Source organism: Lates calcarifer, linkage group LG15, assembly GCF_001640805.2.
Source record: "Lates calcarifer isolate ASB-BC8 linkage group LG15, TLL_Latcal_v3, whole genome shotgun sequence".
In the NCBI taxonomy this organism is placed as follows: domain Eukaryota; kingdom Metazoa; phylum Chordata; class Actinopteri; family Centropomidae; genus Lates; species Lates calcarifer.
In genome coordinates, this window is record NC_066847.1 from 11,993,399 (window position 1) to 12,014,264 (window position 20,866).

General features: G+C 41.0%; 3 protein-coding genes across 6 annotated transcripts; all 3 read left to right on the forward strand.

Annotated features, from left to right (window-relative positions):
• Window positions 1-4: 4 nt before the first annotated feature.
• On the forward strand, window positions 5-10,373 carry pbxip1b (pre-B-cell leukemia homeobox interacting protein 1b). Of its 3 annotated transcripts, none has more exons than XM_018680502.2 (11): window positions 5-148; window positions 2,171-2,239; window positions 2,664-2,739; window positions 3,052-3,119; window positions 3,847-4,261; window positions 5,455-5,700; window positions 5,865-5,888; window positions 6,517-6,569; window positions 6,893-7,006; window positions 7,131-7,365; window positions 7,544-10,373. In XM_018680502.2, the coding sequence occupies exons 2-11, from the start codon at window positions 2,189-2,191 to the stop codon at window positions 9,130-9,132; spliced, it is 2,871 nt and encodes a 956-aa protein (XP_018536018.1). In that variant the 5' UTR covers window positions 5-148; window positions 2,171-2,188; the 3' UTR covers window positions 9,133-10,373. The 3 variants fall into 3 exon arrangements, with proteins under 3 accessions (XP_018536018.1, XP_018536021.1, XP_018536020.1); XM_018680505.2 differs by having other exon boundaries at window positions 7,131-7,221; XM_018680504.2 differs by lacking the exon at window positions 5,865-5,888.
• A 378-nt stretch (window positions 10,374-10,751) lies between these two features.
• On the forward strand, window positions 10,752-14,771 carry LOC108885955 (protein S100-A11). 2 transcript variants are annotated; one of them, XM_018680508.2, is made up of 3 exons: window positions 10,752-10,871; window positions 12,498-12,632; window positions 13,830-14,771. In XM_018680508.2, exons 2-3 carry the CDS (start codon window positions 12,501-12,503, stop codon window positions 13,962-13,964), a joined length of 267 nt encoding a protein of 88 aa, XP_018536024.1. In that variant the 5' UTR covers window positions 10,752-10,871; window positions 12,498-12,500; the 3' UTR covers window positions 13,965-14,771. The 2 variants fall into 2 exon arrangements, with proteins under 2 accessions (XP_018536024.1, XP_018536023.1); XM_018680507.2 differs by lacking the exon at window positions 10,752-10,871 and adding an exon at window positions 12,235-12,372.
• Window positions 14,772-14,896: 125 nt separating this feature from the next.
• Window positions 14,897-20,742, forward strand: si:ch211-105c13.3 (uncharacterized protein LOC325758 homolog). The gene is made up of 3 exons (XM_018680506.2): window positions 14,897-15,056; window positions 19,987-20,108; window positions 20,237-20,742. Exons 2-3 carry the CDS (start codon window positions 19,989-19,991, stop codon window positions 20,390-20,392), a joined length of 276 nt encoding a protein of 91 aa, XP_018536022.1. The 5' UTR covers window positions 14,897-15,056; window positions 19,987-19,988; the 3' UTR covers window positions 20,393-20,742.
• The last annotated feature ends 124 nt before the right edge of the window (window positions 20,743-20,866 follow it).

A 20,866-nucleotide genomic window follows, 5' to 3' on the forward strand; every position in this document is an offset into this window, starting at 1 on the left:
AGCAAACGCCGCCTATGATTGGAGGAGACGCCTGTGGATCATGCAAGTTCAGGAGGCATGTTCTAAGTTCCCAAGTTGGATGGGAAGACAGAAGTGTCTGTTGTATCTGTGACTTACTGTGGGGTCTGAAGGAAAGCGACGGACCACGGTAAGGAAGACCCAAATTTACACCTAATATAAGTTTTCTTAAAATACGAAGTGATAACGTCTGGTCTTTTGTTGTTTTTTTCCTTTCCATTGCGTCGCCAACATCGTTTCACTCACTTTTTCCTGGTTTCTCGATTAACTGTCGTAACGTGGAAAGTTTTGTTTTTAATGGCTAATGTTAACAATTCTCGCGTTATTTGAAACCTTGAGTAGTTTACCTTGCAAACACCTGCCTTCAACGCGTTTGAGATGTCATTTTTTGAGTTTAATGCGATGTTAAGAATTATTTTCCCCTGAGCCCATCGCCATTTGACATTTCCTATCACAAGCTTCACTCAAAGCAGTTTGTATATACCATAGTTTGATAAATTGCCTGCTTTTTGTTGGTGATGCTGTGTGTGAACTGCTGTGAACAAACTGTGGTGCTTCTGCTGACAGCTTAACATTTCTGTCCTAATGGCCTGTCCTGTGGTTTATTCTCTTGTCCTTTTTTGGTGTTTTTTTTCCTTTGCTGAGTCCAGGATGATAAGATTAGGCCTGCAGCTGTAACCATATATTCGGCTGTAGTTTGCTCAAGAAAAACAAATGCATGGTCATATTTCCTTATGCAGTTTTAGGATTATTTTTTGTTTGAAGATGTATGAGTAAACAGAGACTAGGCAGGGTGTCAAGTATCTGTAAATATGCAAAGTTAAGATATGATGTAACCTAGACTCCCAAAGCTACAGCTCTAGAGGTTAAATTAGATATTGCTCATAAAGATCTAAGATGCTAAAGACCAGCCAACAAGGCAGTGAAAATTATTTAGCCGCCGGCTTTGTGGTGCATTTAAAATAATACTTTAAAAAGTGTCCTTAGAATACACTGCTGTCTCTGTTGTGTTCCCCATGGCCATCTTCTGCATGCTCCCTCTTTCTGTCTCTGCTCAATCTCTTGGTAGCTATATTTAGCCGGTATCTATTTAAGCCATTCTGCTATATGCTCCACAATGCTCCTTGGGCCCTAGGCTAGATTCAGTAGACTTCTCTTGGGAGGCACTCGATTAGGAGACCTAAATTGCAAAGCTGGGAGAGAATTGAATTTGGGGAGTGAAGTGTGTCATTACCCAGACAATGTCGTGTTAACTTAAGTGGATCGTTCTTTCTGTATTCACTGAAGGAAGCCAGACTACACATAATAAATATACATCTCTGTTATGTCATCCTCAGCTGTTTGAAAGGAAGATGTAATACCTGACACTTAAATTGAAATGTCAGCATGTTTTAAGGAAGTTTTGTTGGTCAGAGACATAACTGCAGAGGCAGACAAGAGGAAAATCGTTCCACCAAGTCTTTCTCTTACTGTAAAATGTGTAATTTCCTGCACTATACAAATATACAATATACAGTTTTTATTTAGTAGTTTTTAGACATCTATTCAGCTGACCAGTAGCCTTGAAATGGACAGCCCATTCGGCTTCCTGTATCTCCAGAATAGTGCTGACCTTAGTTACCCGTGTCTCTGCCAAAACATTTCCCAGCTACTCAAAAGCCAGGGTGATCAAAAGGCCCACAACACACAAGAACTACTAATGAAGAACTGAATGCACCCAGGGAATTGGACTTCCTGCACACATATACACACACATGGCCACACACACACACACACACACATAGAGTAATGTCTTAACAACATGTTACAGTAGGTCCTTTATTGGCAGAATGGGTGAGGCTGAATAGCCGAGGCATCCATTCAAATCCATGCCATGTGTACACAAAAGATGTAAATTTCTTAAAGCTGCAGTACTCAAACTGTCACCCTAATTGTGGCAGCAGTGGCAGGTCTCTGAACAATACTCCTGCTCATATGGGGCTGCTAGATGTCGCTTCAGTAGGTGCACTGATAACAAATCAATATCCTATTTTTCCAACTCAACCACCTTTAAAATTTAGAATTTACCTTGGGGTTGGGTAGAGGAGTATAAGACTCTATTCTCTGTCAACTGCTATGAATTATCTGTTCTGTATGTCCTCTTGTGTTGCAGGAGACAGGCAAAGCCGCCATGTCTGGCGGCAGCAGTGCTAACAACAGCTGGACCATTCTCACTCCTGAGGTATTACCACACTTCAAAGAGCATAGGAATACACGTGGAGTCGCATGATCGTGCATGACCTCAATGAAAATGCATTATTTTTAAAAAAGAAAACTCCTTGTCCCAATTGATTTTCTTTTGGGTCACCTGAATATGAAGTAGGTTTCTGTAATAAGACTTTCTGTGTTTCTTGCCTTTTTCTGGATTTAACTATAATTCAGAAAGGTGAACTGGCTTTCAGAAGCACTGGCCTGAAGGATAGTTGCACACACACACCACACACACACAAACACACACACACACTTACTGCCTTGCTCAGCTGGACTTTGGCAGTAGTAGCTACTGCATGTCAGAAACAATAAAAAAAAGATACAAATGAATGTTCGTATTAGCTCATCTGTATGTTTGTATCTTTGACTGTCTGGTGTTTGTCTGTTTGTATTAGGAGACTGCTGCTGAAACCCTGAGGCCTTTGGCAGAGGGAACACAGCAACATGAAGAAGCCCTTGCATCTGCAGCAGGTGTTTTTCACAATAAATTTGAAAATTTGAACAAATGTAAATAATATAACGTCTTGCTTTTATTTCTTTTTTCCCTACTTTCCTTAGCTCTTTGTATTCTTTGATTTTTTTTTTAGTTTGTCAAATAAAACAGAAATAACAGTGAGATTAAAAATAACATACCACATAACCACTGTTCATTATTCTGAATATGCACTGTTATCCCATGTCAGATTTTCTCCATTTCAGATCACAATTGAAATATGTGAAGCTATTGCTCTAAAAGTTTCCTCTCTTGCCCCCTGTGTCTGTGTTTGATGATGTTTGATTCAGGCTCTGGAGCAAACCAGCCTGCAGAGGGTGCAGCATCTGCAGAGGGGTCCCCTGTGGAGGAACACCTGGTAAGACAGCAAAACCCATCATTTTCTATTATGTAATGTTTGTTACACTGTTTAGCTGAATATGTAGCTATGATTGGCCAACAGTAGTGTTCTGCTGCCTTTTATTTTGTGGTTACATCACAGTTTGGGTGAACACATTCACCCATACACAGAGGATATTTATATATTTAAACCGCGTAGCCTGCAGGAGTATTTCATTCTGATTGGCCAGAAGTTTTGTAGCCACATTAACACCCCTTAAACTAAATATTCATACCTGGAGGATGATTCAGTTCAGCTGTTACCAGGCTACAGCTTCTTCATGGAGTTATTAAATAATGTTTGTCTGTGTTAACTTTGCAGTGCCAACACAAAGTTTCTATTTAAAGAACCTTAGAAAATAGGAGAAAGTTCTTATCAAAGGCTTTATCTAAGACTGTTGCACAAAATGAAGAAAGACATAAGCATTTCACTCATAACTTAGTCTCTGCCTTCTGGCATCTTACTCTATGCTTTATGGCAAATACCACTTTCATCAGCCAGGTTCATTTTAATACTTACCATACACTAGGACCAGTCTTCTCATGTAACACTCTGTTCATACAACTGCGTCCCCAAAATGTTGAACTTTTGTTTTTGAATTAGTTGCTTTTCTTGAGTTAAAACCAAAAATGTTCAAATGTAGGGTGCCCTAAAACCTTTGAGTGACAGTGTCATACCTTAAGGAATTTAAATGACCTCATTCCAGGCATCAGAAGAAAAAACAGCAGAGCTGAGTGGCGACACAAGCACAGAGCAGCACACCTCTGTGTCCGCCTCCATCACCGATGCCCCTGCTCCGGCCTCTTTGGAAGTCAGCGGCAGCTTTGCTCCAGACAGAGATGCGCTTAACCAGTCAGAGGGCCTGCCTGAAGGCCTGGCACAGTCCAGTCCTGACCCTGATTCATTCTCTGACTCCTATACCCACATAACCCCTTCCCCTGATGATGAGCCCCCAGCCTCATTGCTGAGCACAGAGACTCTGGGAGGGGTGGAGTATACACAAGAAGAAGAGAGGTTTGCACGGGAAGGAGTGCTGCATCAGTTAAATGGGGAAGAGGTGCAGCAGGAAGGGGAGGAGTCAGACCTGTCTCCACGGACGACTGATTTAGGGAAACAGGCAGGTATGTGCAGCAACACTCGGGTCGTTGTTATGAATATTATAATAACCTCTGCACTAGGCATGGGCCAGTTACTTTCAAGGTAGATCACGGTTTGGAAAAGTCCGGGTTTCAAAACCACTAATATTTCCTGTCATACTGTTCCTATGGTATAAGCTAGTAATACCACTATACTGTGACACTGTGATATTTTTGCTTAAAGTTATTGTATTGTCACAATCTCATACTGGCCAATGCCTAGTTTTTATTATGTGTATGTTATATAAATGGCAAAGATCATCACATGGTATGCCTGCATCCTTTCCTTTCTTCTTCTTTTTCATCTTCTTGTTATTTTTTGGAAACTAAGCCATATGTACTATTTGTATTTGAAGAGTGTACTTGGTGGACCAGCTGGTTATGGACTTGTTCAGTATCTGGGCCAGGAAGTTGTCTGGAGAGGCTGTGGTTGGTATGAGGAAGGGAGCATGATGTGACAGAGGAACTTTTATTTGCATGACACCCTGCAGAAGTAAATTGGCTTCAGAGGGACTGGAACCTGGAAGTTTTTGTGCAGTGAGGTGTTTTTGGTCTGCTGCTCTTTGCCTCGCTACAACATTAAAGAATGAGCCCTCTTTTGCTCTGTTGTGCATTCTATCATACATTCTTTGTCTGCCAACTAGAGTCCAGTGTCAGTGAATTCTGTGCAGTGTCTGTTTATTGAACCATTTTTCTTAAACAATAAAATGGGATGCAGATAGTTTGAATAGTTTGCAGAAAATTTAAACACTGTTGTTTCTAGGTGCCAAAATAAATGAAGCATTTGCATCATTTTCCAGACTATTTACTTGAGAGTAAGCCTTATTTATGTAGTTTAAAGGAAAATAAGGAATGCCAATGGAGCAAATTAACCATTGCACTATGCATAGCAGAGCCAATAAAGAAGCCAGTCTTGCCTCCCATGAGGAGATTTGTCTCATACCAGTTACAGTACCGTAGCTGCTGTGCAATCTAATGTCAACTCTGTAAGTGCAAGAGCAAATTTGTGCCCAGTAATGTGCAACAGCTTTGCTGTCTAATGGATACCTACAAAATAAATGATCTGCTGTTTTCGCCACTCATGCCTTAGGGGTCCCATAAAGTAAATTAAAACTGTTAGTTGCATGGTAATTGTCAAAATATACTTTAAAAAGCAGCTTTTCCCTGTACTGCTCCAGACTCCCCTGTGGATTCAGAGGTGGGTGAGGAGAGGACCGAGAAGGCCGAGAAGGAGGCAGAACCAGAGGTGAAGAGGAGGAGGTCTCTCTTAGCCTCTCTGGAGCGGATCGGGAGGACGGAGGAGGAAGAGGAAGGAGAGGAAGAGTTCCAGCTGCCACGGCGAGAGGAAGACAGCGGGTTCTCTTTGAACAAGTGCATCCTTGGTGCAGTCATTCTGGTGGGTCTTGGCACCATCTTTTTCTCAGGTAGGCATCACCATTTGACTCGCTAAGTGGATAAACATCCCTAATTCATATGTTATTTTTAAATAGATTTTAACATGTTAAAATAAGGTTAGATAGAGGAAAGTGGTGCTAGAAGTGGAACAGATAAAGGACACTTTGCGACTGAGGTGTATTATAACCTGCAGGTGTCTTCATGGACCTGGATGAGGGTAGGTTGGTTGCTCGTGTGTGCATGAGTGAACAGCATGCGTTTGTATGTATGAATGTGCATGGCAAAAAAAAAACAAAAAACATTGCGTCTGACACTTGTTAAAAGTGAACCTTTAAAGCACTGCACGCTTTTAAACATGTGAACAAGAGGGAGATGGTGATTCATGCACTTGAGGTTTATTTGCTGTTGGTAAATGAAAACCTTGTACCACATCACCACATTGTAAACCAATAACTTTAGCTTGACCACCATGCCTTTTCTAGTCAATTTTTAGTTTTTTTTTTTTGTTGTTGTTGTTGTTTTTGTCCTCAGCATGATTAGTGTAAAAACGCTGCAGGAACATAGAGGAAAGGTAAAAGTTGAGAGTGAAAATTAGTAAAATTGGAAATACAAGGTTTTCAACCAGCAATGCGTTTATTGTCCCTATCTTTTCATTTAGAGTTTAATGAAATTATGCAGTATGTACACCCTCACACAGCTGAGGAAGACACATTTTATTGCCTTGATTTTTGTTTGGGTGGTTGCCACTTTTTTCAGTAATAAGCAGTGGAGCATAAAGCTTCTGCTTGTGTTCTCTGACAGTGTATTATGCATATCGAAATAAAGCTTTGCATAATGATTTGCAGAGAGTGACTATGGTACAAGGGAGCTGAAAGATTCAGAGGCACCAGGAAAACAGGTCAGTCTGACATAAGTTTTTCACTTCTTTTTTCCTCCTTCTATTCTGTCTTTCCTGTCTAACTTTTATTCATTATATATGACACTTTGTGTACAAGTACAGTGAGTGCCATGGCATGAATTTTTAGTGTGATATGCTCAGTAGGAGACCACCCACAACTCTGGCAGCATTACCGCTATTGTCTACTCTGGACTTTTGTTCTTTCCCATTTCATCAACTCATACTGTTCTCTCACTCTTCGACTACTCTGTCTGGCGATAATAATTCTGAGAAGTCCTCTAAAACCCTGCCATTGTGTTGTACTGTGCACAATTTTTCGACAGGAGTGGCTTAATCCAGAAGCTCCTCCACCTCCACTAGATGCTGACAGTACAGAGCTTCTAAATAAGTTAGCCAAAGGGAACCAGCAGATTTCTGTGCTACAAGCCCAACTTCAGGTGTGACTCCATTCTGTCTCCTGCGCGCGTGCGTGTGTGTGTGCATGCGATATACATACAGTATGTATCGGAGTGTGTAATATTCTCACAGGGCCCTCTTCTACTGTTCTTTTTCTTTAAACAGGCACAGAAAGAAGAGCTAAAAGTAGCCAAGGGACAGGCAGCAGAGGAAGCAAAGGAGCGGCTGCGGTGGGAGGAGGTGGAGAAGGAAAACAGTAGGTTGAAGACAGAGATGGCATCTCTCCCTGTTCTTCAGAAAGAGAATGAGAGGATGACGAGAGAGCTGGAGTCTGTCCCGGCCCTACAGAAAGAACTAGAAACACTGAGATCGACTGTGACTGAATTAAAACGCTCTTCAGGTACAAAGGGACAGAGGGAGAAAGTAGGGAGGGGACATGACTGAGGGTAGAAGGATGATAGTTATTAAAAGCAAGGGAAAGTGTAGGACATTTACTCCTTTATTCTTTTTTTTCCACTTGACTGCTCACCGTTCATCTTTGTAGTTCTAACAACTACAGTACTTGTGTTTCCCTGCAGCTACTGAAGCAGCTCAAGGACCTGTGAAGCCCACTACGTCGCCCCCCAGTGGTCAGCCAGGGGACAGCAGGCAGGATGCAGCTGGAACAGCAGAGAGACAAGCCAAGATACCATGGAAGGACCAGAAGGAGAAGAAGACAGACAGGAAGAAGGATAAATATGACAATGGAGAAACGAAGGAGTGGAAAGTGAGAGAAAAATCTGAATGGAAGGAAGGAGAGAAAAAGGAGGGCAAAGATGGAAGTAAAACAGAATGGAAAAAGGGAAAACATGAGCAAGGAAAGCTTGACAAGGCGAAAGATAAGGAGGGTAAGCAGAAGAGGCAGAGTGAAGAGACAAAACAATGGAAGGAGAAAGAGTGGAAGAAAGAAAAGGCGAGCAGAGGTGATGAGGGAAAGCCATGGAAGTCCAGGGAAGGGAAGAAGGAGTGGATAGAGAAGAGTGAGAAAAAAGATTGGAAGGAAGAGAAAGGCTGGAAAAAGGCAAAGCACGAGAAAGTGAACGAGGGGAAACAGTGGAAGGGTAAGGAGGAGAGGAAGGAATGGAAGGCAGGAAAGGACCATGGAGAGAAACATAAGGATAGGGAAGAATGGAAGGGAGAGAAGGAGTGGAAGAAGGCAAAAGATGGCTTCAAGGAAAGTGGCAAAGAGAAATGGGAGAAGAAAGATTGGAAAGAGAAAGGAGAGAAGAAAGAGTGGAAGAAAGATGGTGAGTGGAAGGGTAGAAATGGCAAATATGAGGGTAAGGAAGGGAGAGGAAAGGGAGAAAGGAAACAGTGGGAAGAGAGTGAAAATCATGGCAAAAATCATGGTAAAGAGAGGAAATGGAAGGATGAGAGGAAACAGTGGAAAGAGAACGAGTGGAAGAATAAAAATGGTAAAGATGAAAAGGAATGGAAGAGGAAGGATGAGAGGAAGCGGTGGGAAAAGAAAGAGGAAGAGTGGAAGAGGGGAGAAGAGGAGAAAAGGCAGAACGGAGACTGGAAAAAGGACAAACCGAGCTCTCAAAAACACAAAGATGAGAACGAATTCTCTGGTATTCACCATCATAAAAACCATGGAGAGGATGTGTGGGTAGACGGGAAGGCCCGTCGCTCACACAGCCAACCCTCCGTCAAACAGCCAGAGTACTGGGTCCAGCAGAAAGACCGGCTCCAGCACGACCCCAAACCACCACAGAAGTGTAACTCACCAGAGACCTGCGCTCAGGCTGAGGGGCTGCGTCCTGTCCCCCTCCCAGAGTTTGAAGCCATTCTCCAAACTTACCTAGCCAAGGCAGAGGAGGCAGGAGTGGATGCTTCTGTGAGGGAGGAGCTCAAAAAGCTAGCCGCTGAGTTCTTCAAGGATGGAGTCTTTGTTCATGACAAAATGAGTTTTCAAGATTTCGTGGAGGATGTAGGAGATATTCTGGAAGACATGGTGGAAGGGGATGAGGATAATGAAGAAGAGGATAGCGACACTGAAAGAGAGGAGGAAATGGAGGAGTTTGAAAGAGAGGTCATGAAAAAGTTTTCAGTGCCAGGAGCCGGAGAGAAAGAGGAGAAAATCAAAGCGGAGTCGAGGAAGGAGAGCGTACGAGGACGTGGCTGAAGGGGAAAAAAAATTGATGGCTCTGTCAAACGTAGCTAAGAGGAGTCATGACAGATGAGAGGTTATTCAAAGGGAACACTTGCTATTGGACCACAAATGCTTACAAGTATTCATTCATCATCCTGTCACCCATTTTTTTACAGGATCTTATTTTACCACTGCCGTCTGTTGTCCCAGTGACTCAGCTTACAATTTAATTTCACTGTTTTGGGAAAGTTTTGTATTTCACCTGCACACATGCACACACCTTAATACACAGTGATCGAGAAAGGACTTGAAGCTAAATCAGACCATAAGATTTTTTGGGATTGACATAGAAGAGAAGCAGCAGCTAAACACTTGTAAAGCATTGTTTTTGTAATGTTGAACATCCACTGGTATGAAAGGCAGTTCTGTAGACACAGTTACTTTCTCCCTTTACATAGAGGAGATTTAACCTGTTAGACAGACTCATCTCTAGAATAATTACTGTACACTCTTAGTCACACATTACACCTCCTCCTCTGCAAACAGCACTATGCACTGTTGAAGCCTACCTATTCACTGTACCTACTGTACGCCATCTTTATGTTGTAATTGCTTTAGCCTGACTCTTATTGTCAGATTACCTTTAAATCATTAACAGTTTTTATATATATATATATATATATATATATATATATATATATATTAAGAGTGATTGTGACCTGCTGAAATGGTTCAGTGAAATTAGAGAAATCTGCATTGACTTTGTTTTGATTGTTTGTACATATTGCATTAAACATGTTTAAGGACTATGCTGAAATGCAGAGATATATAGTTAACTTATTTTATAGAAGTTCGCATAATATAGGTTTAAAAAAAAAACAATTGGCAGGCACATGAAATATTGACATGTTGAGCATGTTTGTTTCTTTTCAGGTACAGAACTCACGTTGTGCACTAAAATGTCTTTAATTATTGTTTTATCATGAATGTAACATTTGTTTTTATTGATTAGTTTGGTCATGGCATTTAGGTCATGAGGAATAGTTTTCAAAAATAGCATCTTTTTTTATCTGTTTACAGTGCTAACTTATGAAATTGCTGATTTAAGGGCATACAGCAACACAGAGATTGTTTTTCAAAAGGTAACAATGCAGAACCACATACTGTGTGGGCTTTTTGGCAGCATAGAGAACTTTATATCTTAGGATGTTCATATTTGCCCATATAATTGCCGTAATAGAAGAATAATAAATTTGTGCATCTACATGATGAAAGACATTGTATTTTGTCTTCTTTTTGCTCAGCTGTGAAATTACAAACATCTGCAAACATCTTCTTCTTTTATTTATATTAAACACAGTGATTTAAGGTCTTTGTTCATGCTTCACCTTAATTTAGTTGTATTCAATTTACAAGTTCTGATGATTCTCCAATGTTGGAAAGACAGTGGGATATTTTATTTATCCAGCTTTAATAATGATTTTATGGTTGTTTGAACAACGGGCTTATTAATTTCTTTGAAAGTCAGTTGAGTGTGTGATTGTTAACTTGTGTTTTGACAGATTAGGTCAATACTACCTGTCCATGGACCATGGATTGCTTCTGCCAGAATGATGTCTTCATGTACTCAGGTGTACTTTTTTCTTTCTCTCTTTTTTTTCTTTTTTTTTTTTTTGCTGCCCCTTTCTTTTAGATTCTTTGCACCTGGATGTGTGGAGTGAGCACTTGACTGAGGTTAGCCGAAGAAAAGAAAAAGAAAAAGAAAAGGGAGGGTAAGGTTGACTATGTTGATTTCAAGTCATTCAGTCACTGAGTTTATTTTATCAGTCAATAATTATGCCTGTTAAAGACTAGAAACTAGAGTTTGGACCTGGTTAAATATAGATTTTTTTTTTACTGTCTACAGTATAGATATCCATTCCTCCTCATAATAATGTAACTGCTGTACTATAGCCTCAGTGCTAATATCACATACACACAAAAAGAAACACACATACCTATCTATCCATCCATATCCTGCTGCCTCTGTGTAAAAGCAAAGTTTCCTGCAGAGTTAGGTTCCCTAACGTACACTTCTCTGTAATGAACAACTACCTAATGAAGTCTGTGAAAGGAGACACCGTAAATCAGCCCTGCGGCGCTGCTATATGAGTGTATGACTTTAAGGACCTTTGAGTTTTCCCCACACTTTTAAATATTTTGAACGAAACTTTTAAAGCATAAACTGCATCGGCTCTCAAGGCCAAAAGCTGGATGAGTGGGCACAGCAGGCAAACAAGAAATTCAAGAAGTATAAATAAAATTTTGAACTATAGACAAACAAGCCCTTAGATGCAAATACACCTACAGCTAAGCATCAATCACAAGCCATTAATCATAAGACCAACTAGCACCATTGCCCCATGGAAAACCCTGATGTTTTTAAAGCGCTGTGTACAGAACTATGATTTCTCAGTCTTGTCTGTAAGCCATTTATTTTGTGTTAGTAGCTGCACTCTCTTTCCTCAATGATGGCCTAGGGAATGGAAGGAGGAGAAGTGCAGACTGCTGTTTCAGGTCTATAGGGATATAGGTGCGTGTGTGTTTGTGTGTGTGCCTGTGTCATACAGCTGAGACAAGAAAACAATGTGTGGGTATATTTGGATGATAAAGCCATTGTGCTTGTTAGCGCTAACTGCCTCCCTAATATGCCAATTGTGCACATCCTGTCAGAGGCACGGCTTAAATAATATGACTTTTCTGAAGTGAAACCCAAGTGCCTCATTCTCAAAAGTTTTTGCAACACAGACTGTATAATTATACCTGATTTACTGCCTTCTTTTTGCTCTCTACAGCAGTCTTGCCCACAGTTCCACACTCATACACGGGGGAAGGAAAAATGTTAGGCCATTGTCCATGCATCGGCATGAACTGAGCAAAACATTAAACTGTTTGTGCACACACATAGTGATATGTTTAAACTGTCTTAACTTGGATTGTAGGTCTGAGTTGGTCTGGGGTTCTCTTGAATGAGGTGATTCATCCAGTAATCCTTAACTTCTGCCAGAGACTAGTTACACGATGAAGTGGAATCTAAAACTGCGGTCACGTCATGGAAAAAAGTCAGTGGTGTTTGGGAAACATGGCTTACATTTTTACCAGTTGCACTGAATAGTGTACCAAAACACAAGTTGTAAATGTATATAGACAAATCAGTGAATGTTTACCAGGAGAGGTAGACTAGAAAAGGCCAGGGGGGCTTGTGTCAGCACAGTTTACCCTCACGCATAGTTGGTGAGTCTCCATGATTTGTGCCACCAGATCAAATCAGATAGAGGTCTAGTTGAAATGATGTTTTTTCTCCTCTATCTTAGACTGAACCGCATTTCTCATTTTTATCTTTCCTGTCCGTCTTTCAGCTCATGATGGAGTCTGCTATTGGTGTGCTGGTGTCCCAGTTCAAGGCGTATGCTGGCAGTGATGGTTCCTCTGACACATTGAGCAAAGGCGAGTTCCGCAGACTGGTCACATCAGAGCTCCCTAACTTTGTCAAGGTAAGAACTGTAGGATTAACAAACAGTAATGCAGTGATTAACTTGTGTAGTGAAGATTGTTAGTATGGTGTGTTCTTATACATAACAGCAGGTGGAGGGTTTCCATTCCATTATATATTACATCCATTGAGATATTTAGATGACTTCTTGTTGTAACTTTAAGATGTATCATGAATGTGCTGATTTACACTCTAGAAGTAGAAAGTAACTAACTATAAGTACTCTTGTTACTCTGACTGTATTTTTTTGTACAGTATTCTCTGGGTATATTCTACAATTAGCCATTATTTGACTTGGAGCATACGTCTAGTGACAGTCTGTGTTTTCCTCTTGTCAACAAATCCTACAAATACACCAACAATGACATGATCTGACCAGCAAGTATTGCCTGTGTAGCCAAACCCCCGTATAGCATCTTCATCTGTGGCATGGTGTTCCACTGTTGTCCAAAAACTATTAAAAAGTTTGCTCTGAATCTTTTTGTTTTCCAGGCAAGATAGCTTTCTCATAAGGGTGGAGTCATACTGAAATGAGTATCATCTGGCTGCTCTCATTGCTTTGACCATATAATTAAGTGTTAGTCATCATTCTTTTACATGGGCAGTCTTTAATGCATGTGGTCTGAGTGCACTTCTGAGTCACATGACAGTACTTGAAAAGAATATTTCGCTCTATCCACTCCTTCCTGTGACCTTCAGCAGGAAAGGCCAGGTATGTGGCAGGATGTAACTACATGTAATGTTAAACACTGAGACAATGACTTTATCATGAACAAAAAGTTGCCACCCTTCAGAGAATTTTCACTCTAGTCTTTCCTTGTTGTGGTGTTGTGTTGTCTTCACTCTGCATGTTTAACCAGAACACAGTGGTAGAAAGTAGCAGTTCCTGGGGCCTAATAAAGAATACAGCTTCTTCCAAGTGTGGAAAATTCCATGTGTTTCCACTTGGATGAAGAGCTGAAAAAAACACAACAGCCACTAGATGGTGACAGAAGCAAAGATCCTTGTGCCAAACCACCTCTGCTGATGTTGCATGAATTTGTGAGCGGATGTACAGTAGTGTGCCAGTGGCGCCAGCTTGGCTCTGTCTCATCACACCACACACATGCACCAGTAATATTGAAGACCTGGATCATCTACCGTGACTATCAGGGTTGTTTTTGGCATTCGATACAAATATCTTCCTGTTTTCCTGCAGAATGCTGGCGTCCCTGCTGTTGTTGACCAACTCATGAGCTCATTGGATGAGAACAATGATGGAGAGCTCAACTTCTTGGAGTTCTGGCAGCTGATTGGGCATCTCGCAAGCAAGCATGGGGGGTTCAGCCAATAGAGCGTCCCCAGATACTCTGTTACAGTTCCACATGTGTTACTGACTTGTCTGTGTGCCATACAGTTAGGAAAAAAATGGGAAAACTGCCAAATGGAAAACACCCTAAAGTCTGTTTCAGCTGCAACAATGCTGTGTTTTTATCAGTGGTCTGCTTTTCTTTTCACCCTGTTCTCTCACCAGCTGCTGCCAACCTGGCACACACTCTGTCACAGAATACTACTGAACAATTTCAGCAGTATGAAAACCAGTCCAGACTGTTTCTTACCGCACACACATATGCACTCACAGCTGCTTGTGCTCACAGGTCTGCGAGGGTGTTGTAGAAGGGGAATGCATTATGTGAAAGCTGAGAATGTGTGTATAAGCATTATGTGTTCTTGGCTTGTCTTTATTCCTGAAAAGGCAGCTCTCGGTGTTTAGCGTCTCTTTCCAGGACACAAACAGAGGTGTGGCGTTGGCAAAGCAAGATCTTATGTTTAAAGCTGGAAATGAAATGCAAGAACCTGTGTGCTTTTCACCTATCTGGCTTTTTATTTGTTAATTTGTTCATAAATTTCCTTTCTAGTGAACACTATCTTTCCATTCTTTGCACAAGTGAGTGAAGTTTCAGGGTGTGGCTTGAGTACATCAGTCTGTTGGGAAAGCTTTGAACACACACGCACTAAAACTCGAGCGCGCGCTTGTTCCCACATGTTGAGAGAAAGAGTGGGCCCGAGGAAAAAAAAAAAAACATCTAGAGATGATTTTTTTTTTTAAAAAACAGACAAGACAAATAAACTTGACAGATGTATTAAACCACTCTACAAAGATTTGATCTGTTTTCTTGACCAGCGGAAATGTTTGTTAGAAAATGTTGCTGAAGAACTCCTCTGTTGCTCAAGCTGCGCCTCTTTCCACATTCCTCCTCTCCCAGGCACACGCCCTATGACAATGAAAAAAAAAAAAAAAAAAGCTGGCTGGAGTGAGAAGTTAAATCACGGAAAAGATATGTGTTGTTGGTTAATCCAGCCCAAGAGTGAAGAGGAGGATCTCTGAGAGAGAAAGAGAGCAGTTGCTGAATTAGTTTCTTGCCTTTTGTTCCCTGTCCTAACGGTGAGTCTGCTTTATTCTCTTTATGCATTTTGTACTGAGCTCGTATTTTAGTTAATCACTTTGTTTTTCCAGATGATTCCAAACTAGAAATGTATCAGTTTAGCTTGTTTCCTCCACCGTGTCATCAATTTTGTATCATTTGCGAGCGTCTCTATTGTCATTACCCAGCTTGGTGGCCACTAGGATCGGGTTCTCCTCCTTGGTAATCCAACCCCAATCCCCTTACACTTCAGAGAAACTGGAGTCTCAAGCCACGTTTACTTATTTATTTGTTGTGTGTCAGTCCTGCGTCTGGCCGCCCTACAAATTGTCAAGATTAGTTAGGGCTAAATGTAAATGTGGGACATGGGCAAGCCCGTGACATCTCCGTTACGCACGGCACTGACAAGTTTTGGCGTAGTTTGCGCCGAGGCCGTCGTCGCCCCGTTAAACAGCCTATAACTGTGATCGTGGTGACGGCGGTCAGATTTGGCTCTTATCAGTCTGAATTATTCACGTTATGATAAGACTCCGGTAGCAAGACTCGAGTGGCTTCAACCTGGTGTAGTTAATGACGCGGAGGAGAAATGGCGACCTGGGCGATGACAGGTAACATGCTCATGGAGGAAGTGAGTCAGTCACACCTTAGTGCAAAAAAAAAAAAAAAAAAACCGCGCGGCCGGAGCTGATCGCTCACCAATCAATGCTCATGAAATTCTATCGGGTGTCATCGCAGAATAACGGTGGTCTGTGGTCACCCTGAAATTTAAAAGTGAGATATCAAAGATAACCCACACCTGCATTTTCCGGAAGCTTGCGCCACCCGGTGGGGTGGATTGGTTGGGTGGGTTGGGTGGCCTTGCCTGACTTACCTGTGAACTGGTTTGTACTTGTCAAGGCTTAAAGCTGGTTTCAGCTCTCACTATGTCTGACTGTTAGTCACCAGCCTCTGCACAATGTTATTTGATTTGAGAGGAACTGTGCAAATACATGATTCATAAATGGTGACTGTGACCTTAATGTTTGTCTGTGATAGCTCTAGGTCATTCAAGCACTGAGACACTAATCACATACAGTACAATATATTATAGGACATATTTAATCATGTTTCTCATTTGTTTAGTCCTACGGTGATTGGAAACCTCTTTTGGACGCTCCTTTGATCAGACAAAATATACCAGATCAGGCCAACAGATAAAACAAAACAAAAGACAATAATAAGGTACAAACAGTTACCTTGTAATTTAAATTGTCTTGAATTCTGCCAGAGAACCAGATTCCCTAACCAGTGTCCTCAATTTCATATTATATAACTTTTTACCACACTAATAAGAAACATTCAGTTAACCTAATTCCATACCGTTAGTGCAGTATATCCCTGATATTTAAAAGACAGGATGGGAAAGTAGAAAAAGTAATAAAATATTTTTTTATTTTTTAAATGTCCCTCTAATCTTTTTTTCTTTTTCCTTAGGTATTGCTGCAGTTTTATAAGTTTAGGCCTGCAAAAATATTCCAAAAAGGCATGAAACTACCACTCTTTTGTTAATCTAGTTGTATCACATACACTTGGAACTGGTTTCAAAGCATTACACTCAGACATTGATTTAATTTAAGATGGCCTAAGTAAAAAAAGACTCGAAACCACTGAGCGAGCATCTGTATGGTGCAAGATTCCGGTAAAATGTCTCCAAAAAATGGAACAGGCGTGAAAATGAAACAACGCACTGGGAGTCACAGAAGTATTCATCACACTTGAGTCATATGATCACAATCTCCATGCTGTGAATCTGTGTGCACTGTAGGGCTATAGCAGATTCGTGTGTACTCAGCACACACAAACAAACACACTCGCAGCTAGACCATCTCCTGCTCTTATCGGACAAACTCTACCACATGTTCCTTTCTACCCATTTGTAATTCTGTGGCCCTGATGTCTCCAGTTCTGACCGAAGGCTTCTTGGTTTCATGTTTATCTCATTACGCTCGGAAGAGACGCTAATGGATGGTGGCCTGTCAGGGATTTTGATATATGGCCTGTATGGGTACAAACAAACGCAGGCACTGGTCCGCCTGCTCCTGTGCTGCTGTTTGTCTTGTAAAGGATGTTAGGAAGGTGTTGGGACAATTATAGTAACCTATTAAATAATGATGAGGAGCATGTTGATGACAGATGCTCACTTGTATGTAGGAGAGACGTGTGTGTGTCTGTGTGTGTGTGTGTGTGTGCTGGCATGGCAGGGAGACATGAAACAGAATCCAGGGTTTGGGTGCCTGCTCTCACTCACCCAGTAATTAGGTTAATGCAACAGAAGTCCTAATTGGTGTCGTCCTTCTTTAGATATGTGTGCGTCTTTCTGTCCATCTATATGTACGTCTTTGTGTGTGGGTCAGTGTGCATAGGTGCGTAAGCATCGAGGTGTGACATCTGTGTCAGATGGGAGATTTACCAGCTTCTACAGTTACTACAGCACAACAACAGCGCCCCAGGCACCCATCATCATTACCTGTCCTGTGGCCACCATTGCCTTGTGGTAGTTTCCAATACACACTGGAAATCCTGCGGCAAGGTCTCACCCCACGCTGCTGTGATACTTATCAACTCTACTCAAATATCTGCAGCATTTGTTCAGGCCCTTTATTTTCTGTGAGCAGTTGCCTTGGAAATCTTGTTAGTTGTGACAACAGAAAGTTAAATGGGAGCAGAAACCCAGTGAGACCCCCTCTGTTGGCCAAATTATGTCAGGATAGGTTGCATAGATACTGGCTGTACCTTTTAACACTGTGTCGGCACTAACATAACACTCTCTATGTGCCAGTTTGACATAAGCAAATAAACTGTATGTACGACACAGTCATTTTCATAGTTTACTGTTTTTGTAGTTATTATACACTAAACCAACAGTCACTCTGAATAGCATTAATATACAGTATACATTTTGTATTAGCAGGAAATTATGTAATTTATGTGCTGATAGATGGCAGCTTTAGGCGTGTCCCAGGCCAACACAAGATATACTAATGACCAACCGTCATAGTAAACTGTTTCAGTTAGTCATCTTGATCAAAATTATATAAACTTGTGCAGTGATGGATGTCAATCACATTTTGGAATGTCACTGCCAATTAAAACGAAATGAACATCAAAATGCTGGATTTAACAGTTATTTTTTGTTTTCTGAAGTGTTCCCAGATCTGTTTTACCACTGTCAGCAATTTGTTTTAATTTGTTGCAGCTGTGAACGGCTTCCTCATTTTCTCTGTGCCTCGAATCGTAGAGAAGCAATGTGCATGGACAACATCCTCAAAAATCAAGGGATTTGTAGTTTTTAGACCGTTTCGATTATACTTTGTAACTTTTTTAGAGTCAACGCATTGCAGACATAGGACCTGTTTAAAATTAGTATGAGCTATGGACTTCAGAGAATGTGACTGTTTAATGGAGAAAGCAAAAGATTTTAAAATGTATACATAGCTCATTTATTTCATTGTCACTAATTAACAATGGCTCTGTGCCATTCAAATGTGTGTGACAGGGAGCTAGTATAAACAACACAAAACTGAAGCAGCTTAATGGAATTAATTAATTTCATTATTTACACCTGTTCTTTTTCTACATGTCAAAATCAGTGAAATCATCCTCAGTGAAAAAGGCCTGTTGATGTTGATCAAAAACACACTTAAAACATTAAGTGGCTCAGTGAAGTTAGCGCGCATTCTGACTTCTTGTCTCCAGTGTGTACAAGACGCTCTAAATTTGTGTGTGTGAATTGGCATGTAGTATGGAACTGGGATGCAGCTATTGTTTTAGCGACTAGATTTGACATCCAGTGAAAGCACAAAGGTTGTTCCTGGCCATCATGCAACGTCCAGCTGGCAGTAAGCAACGAGTGATACAAATCAAAACTTAAATCTGCATGTATCCAATGTTCCCCCGAGTATTTAGCTTCAAATGACTTTTAGATTCTCTCAATAAAAGCAGCATTAGATTTTTGCGTTCAGGCTGGTTTGATCTATTACTGCTCGGCTCACTGGCTGGGTGATGTTTTCCAGCTCATACTTGAGCACAGTGAGCAGTGCATTTTCTACAGTGTGAGGGGAGGTGTGCTGCAGCAGACGGACAGCAGGCAGTAATCTGAACCTGTGGCCTCCCGCTGGCTTGTTGGGGATCAGATGTCCACCGTCAGAGATCACAGCTCCCATTGTGTTTACCTCAGAGACTCCCCTCCTCTTCAGCCCTTCCATCACTCCCTCTCTCTTGCTCTGTTTACCTCAGAGAGCCTCCGGGGCTCAGTCCCTTCATCTCCACCCTCCCATGTTCCCTCTCCTCCTCCTTTTTCTATGCTGACATCACTTGTGTGTCTCACCTTACTCACATGTTTATGTACAGAGGACATATCTAAACATATCCAATTCCAATACAATCTCAAGATGTGAGCTATCAACATAGAATTACATCCATCCTATTGTCATTGCAATTTTGCATTCTTAATCACTATTATAACTTTTATCATGACAATATTGTCCTTCAAATGCAATACTTTGACTATTTCCAACATACGAGGCATTCTAAATTAGATTGAATGTTTTAATATTGCTAACACCTGTTTTAAATACATTATAATATATTGTGATTGTGATAACTCCTGTGTGTATTCTTAGTAAGCTGTGTACAAGCATTTTAAGGTTATTGTGCACATTTCTCCTTTCTGCAGTGTGAACAAATGATGCACTAAATAACTGATATAAGCCTTTTATCCACCCAAAGTCCAGCCCAGTGTAAATGTATTTTCATGTTAATAAAATTCATGGAGACTGTTTGGAATTGGAATTGGTAACCTAACGGCATGACGTCTGAGTGTCTGAGATATAGCCATATCTCTTCCTGCCACTTTCCATACTCAATCCTCCTCTCTACTTTTTGTCTTTGCCACACTCTCTTTGTCTTTAGATATGGAGTCAGCCATTCAGACGGTGGTGAAGACATTTCTCTCTTCCACCAGGGGGAAAGAGAACCTAGATGGGAAAGCCTTCAAGAAACTGATACAGAATCAGCTCGGCAACATCATGGATGTAAGTACCTTCGTAACCATTAGTATATAGGAATGTCTTTTTCTGTCTTTGTTTTGGAAGGTGTAACCCTGTTACCACCAAGAGTCATCCCTGTTGGCTTCTGTCTGTCTTTTTGTGTTGTTGTTCAGGACACAAATAGCTCCTCTGCCATAAAGGAGATGCAGCAGGGACTGGATGAGAACAGCGATGGAAAGGTCAGCTTCCAGGAATATCTCACTCTGATTGGCTACTTGGCCAACTCCCTCAGTCAGAGCAAGACCGGATCCAACGCAGATGCATCGTAGATGTCTGTGAAGCTGCAGTGTTGGGTGGATCAAATTAACACCTTTTTTTTTTTTTTTTTGCACCCTTTAAGTATCTTTTCTAATTTCCAAATGTTCCAACAATCATGTATTAATTTTTCATGACAGTACATAGTCATTTTCATTCACCTAATCCAGCAGTTGCATAATCCCCTGAACTACACTTTAATGTCTGTCCAGATCAATCTGTTTATTTTTTTTCCAGTCACATCATTACTGATCTCCTCTGTCAAGGACACATTGAAGGACCCTGAGCTGGGCGTGTCTTTTTTATACCAATCATACAAAGGATACTTACTATATTTTAAAAAAATAAATGCTTTATAATAAAACCATGTGTGGATTTTCTCATTAGCATTTCATAAATGAGCAGCTGGTCTCATTGCTGTTGTTGGCCTGATTTCAGTTTTAATTCTGCCAGGAAACCAAACACAAATACTTCATGCATACAGAGGT

Bases quoted from the DNA above. Each gene is read 5' to 3' on its own strand.
- LOC108885955 (XM_018680508.2), top strand. From the start codon at position 12,501: ATGATGGAGTCTGCTATTGGTGTGCTGGTGTCCCAGTTCAAGGCGTAT. The intron at 12,633-13,829 runs GTAAGAACTGTA...GTTTTCCTGCAG, and splicing joins AGCTCCCTAACTTTGTCAAG to AATGCTGGCGTCCCTGCTGT.
- si:ch211-105c13.3 (XM_018680506.2), top strand. From the start codon at position 19,989: ATGGAGTCAGCCATTCAGACGGTGGTGAAGACATTTCTCTCTTCCACC. The intron at 20,109-20,236 runs GTAAGTACCTTC...GTTGTTGTTCAG, and splicing joins AGCTCGGCAACATCATGGAT to GACACAAATAGCTCCTCTGC.
- pbxip1b (XM_018680502.2), top strand. From the start codon at position 2,189: ATGTCTGGCGGCAGCAGTGCTAACAACAGCTGGACCATTCTCACTCCT. The intron at 2,240-2,663 runs GTATTACCACAC...TGTTTGTATTAG, and splicing joins GGACCATTCTCACTCCTGAG to GAGACTGCTGCTGAAACCCT. The intron at 3,120-3,846 runs GTAAGACAGCAA...ACCTCATTCCAG, and splicing joins CCCCTGTGGAGGAACACCTG to GCATCAGAAGAAAAAACAGC.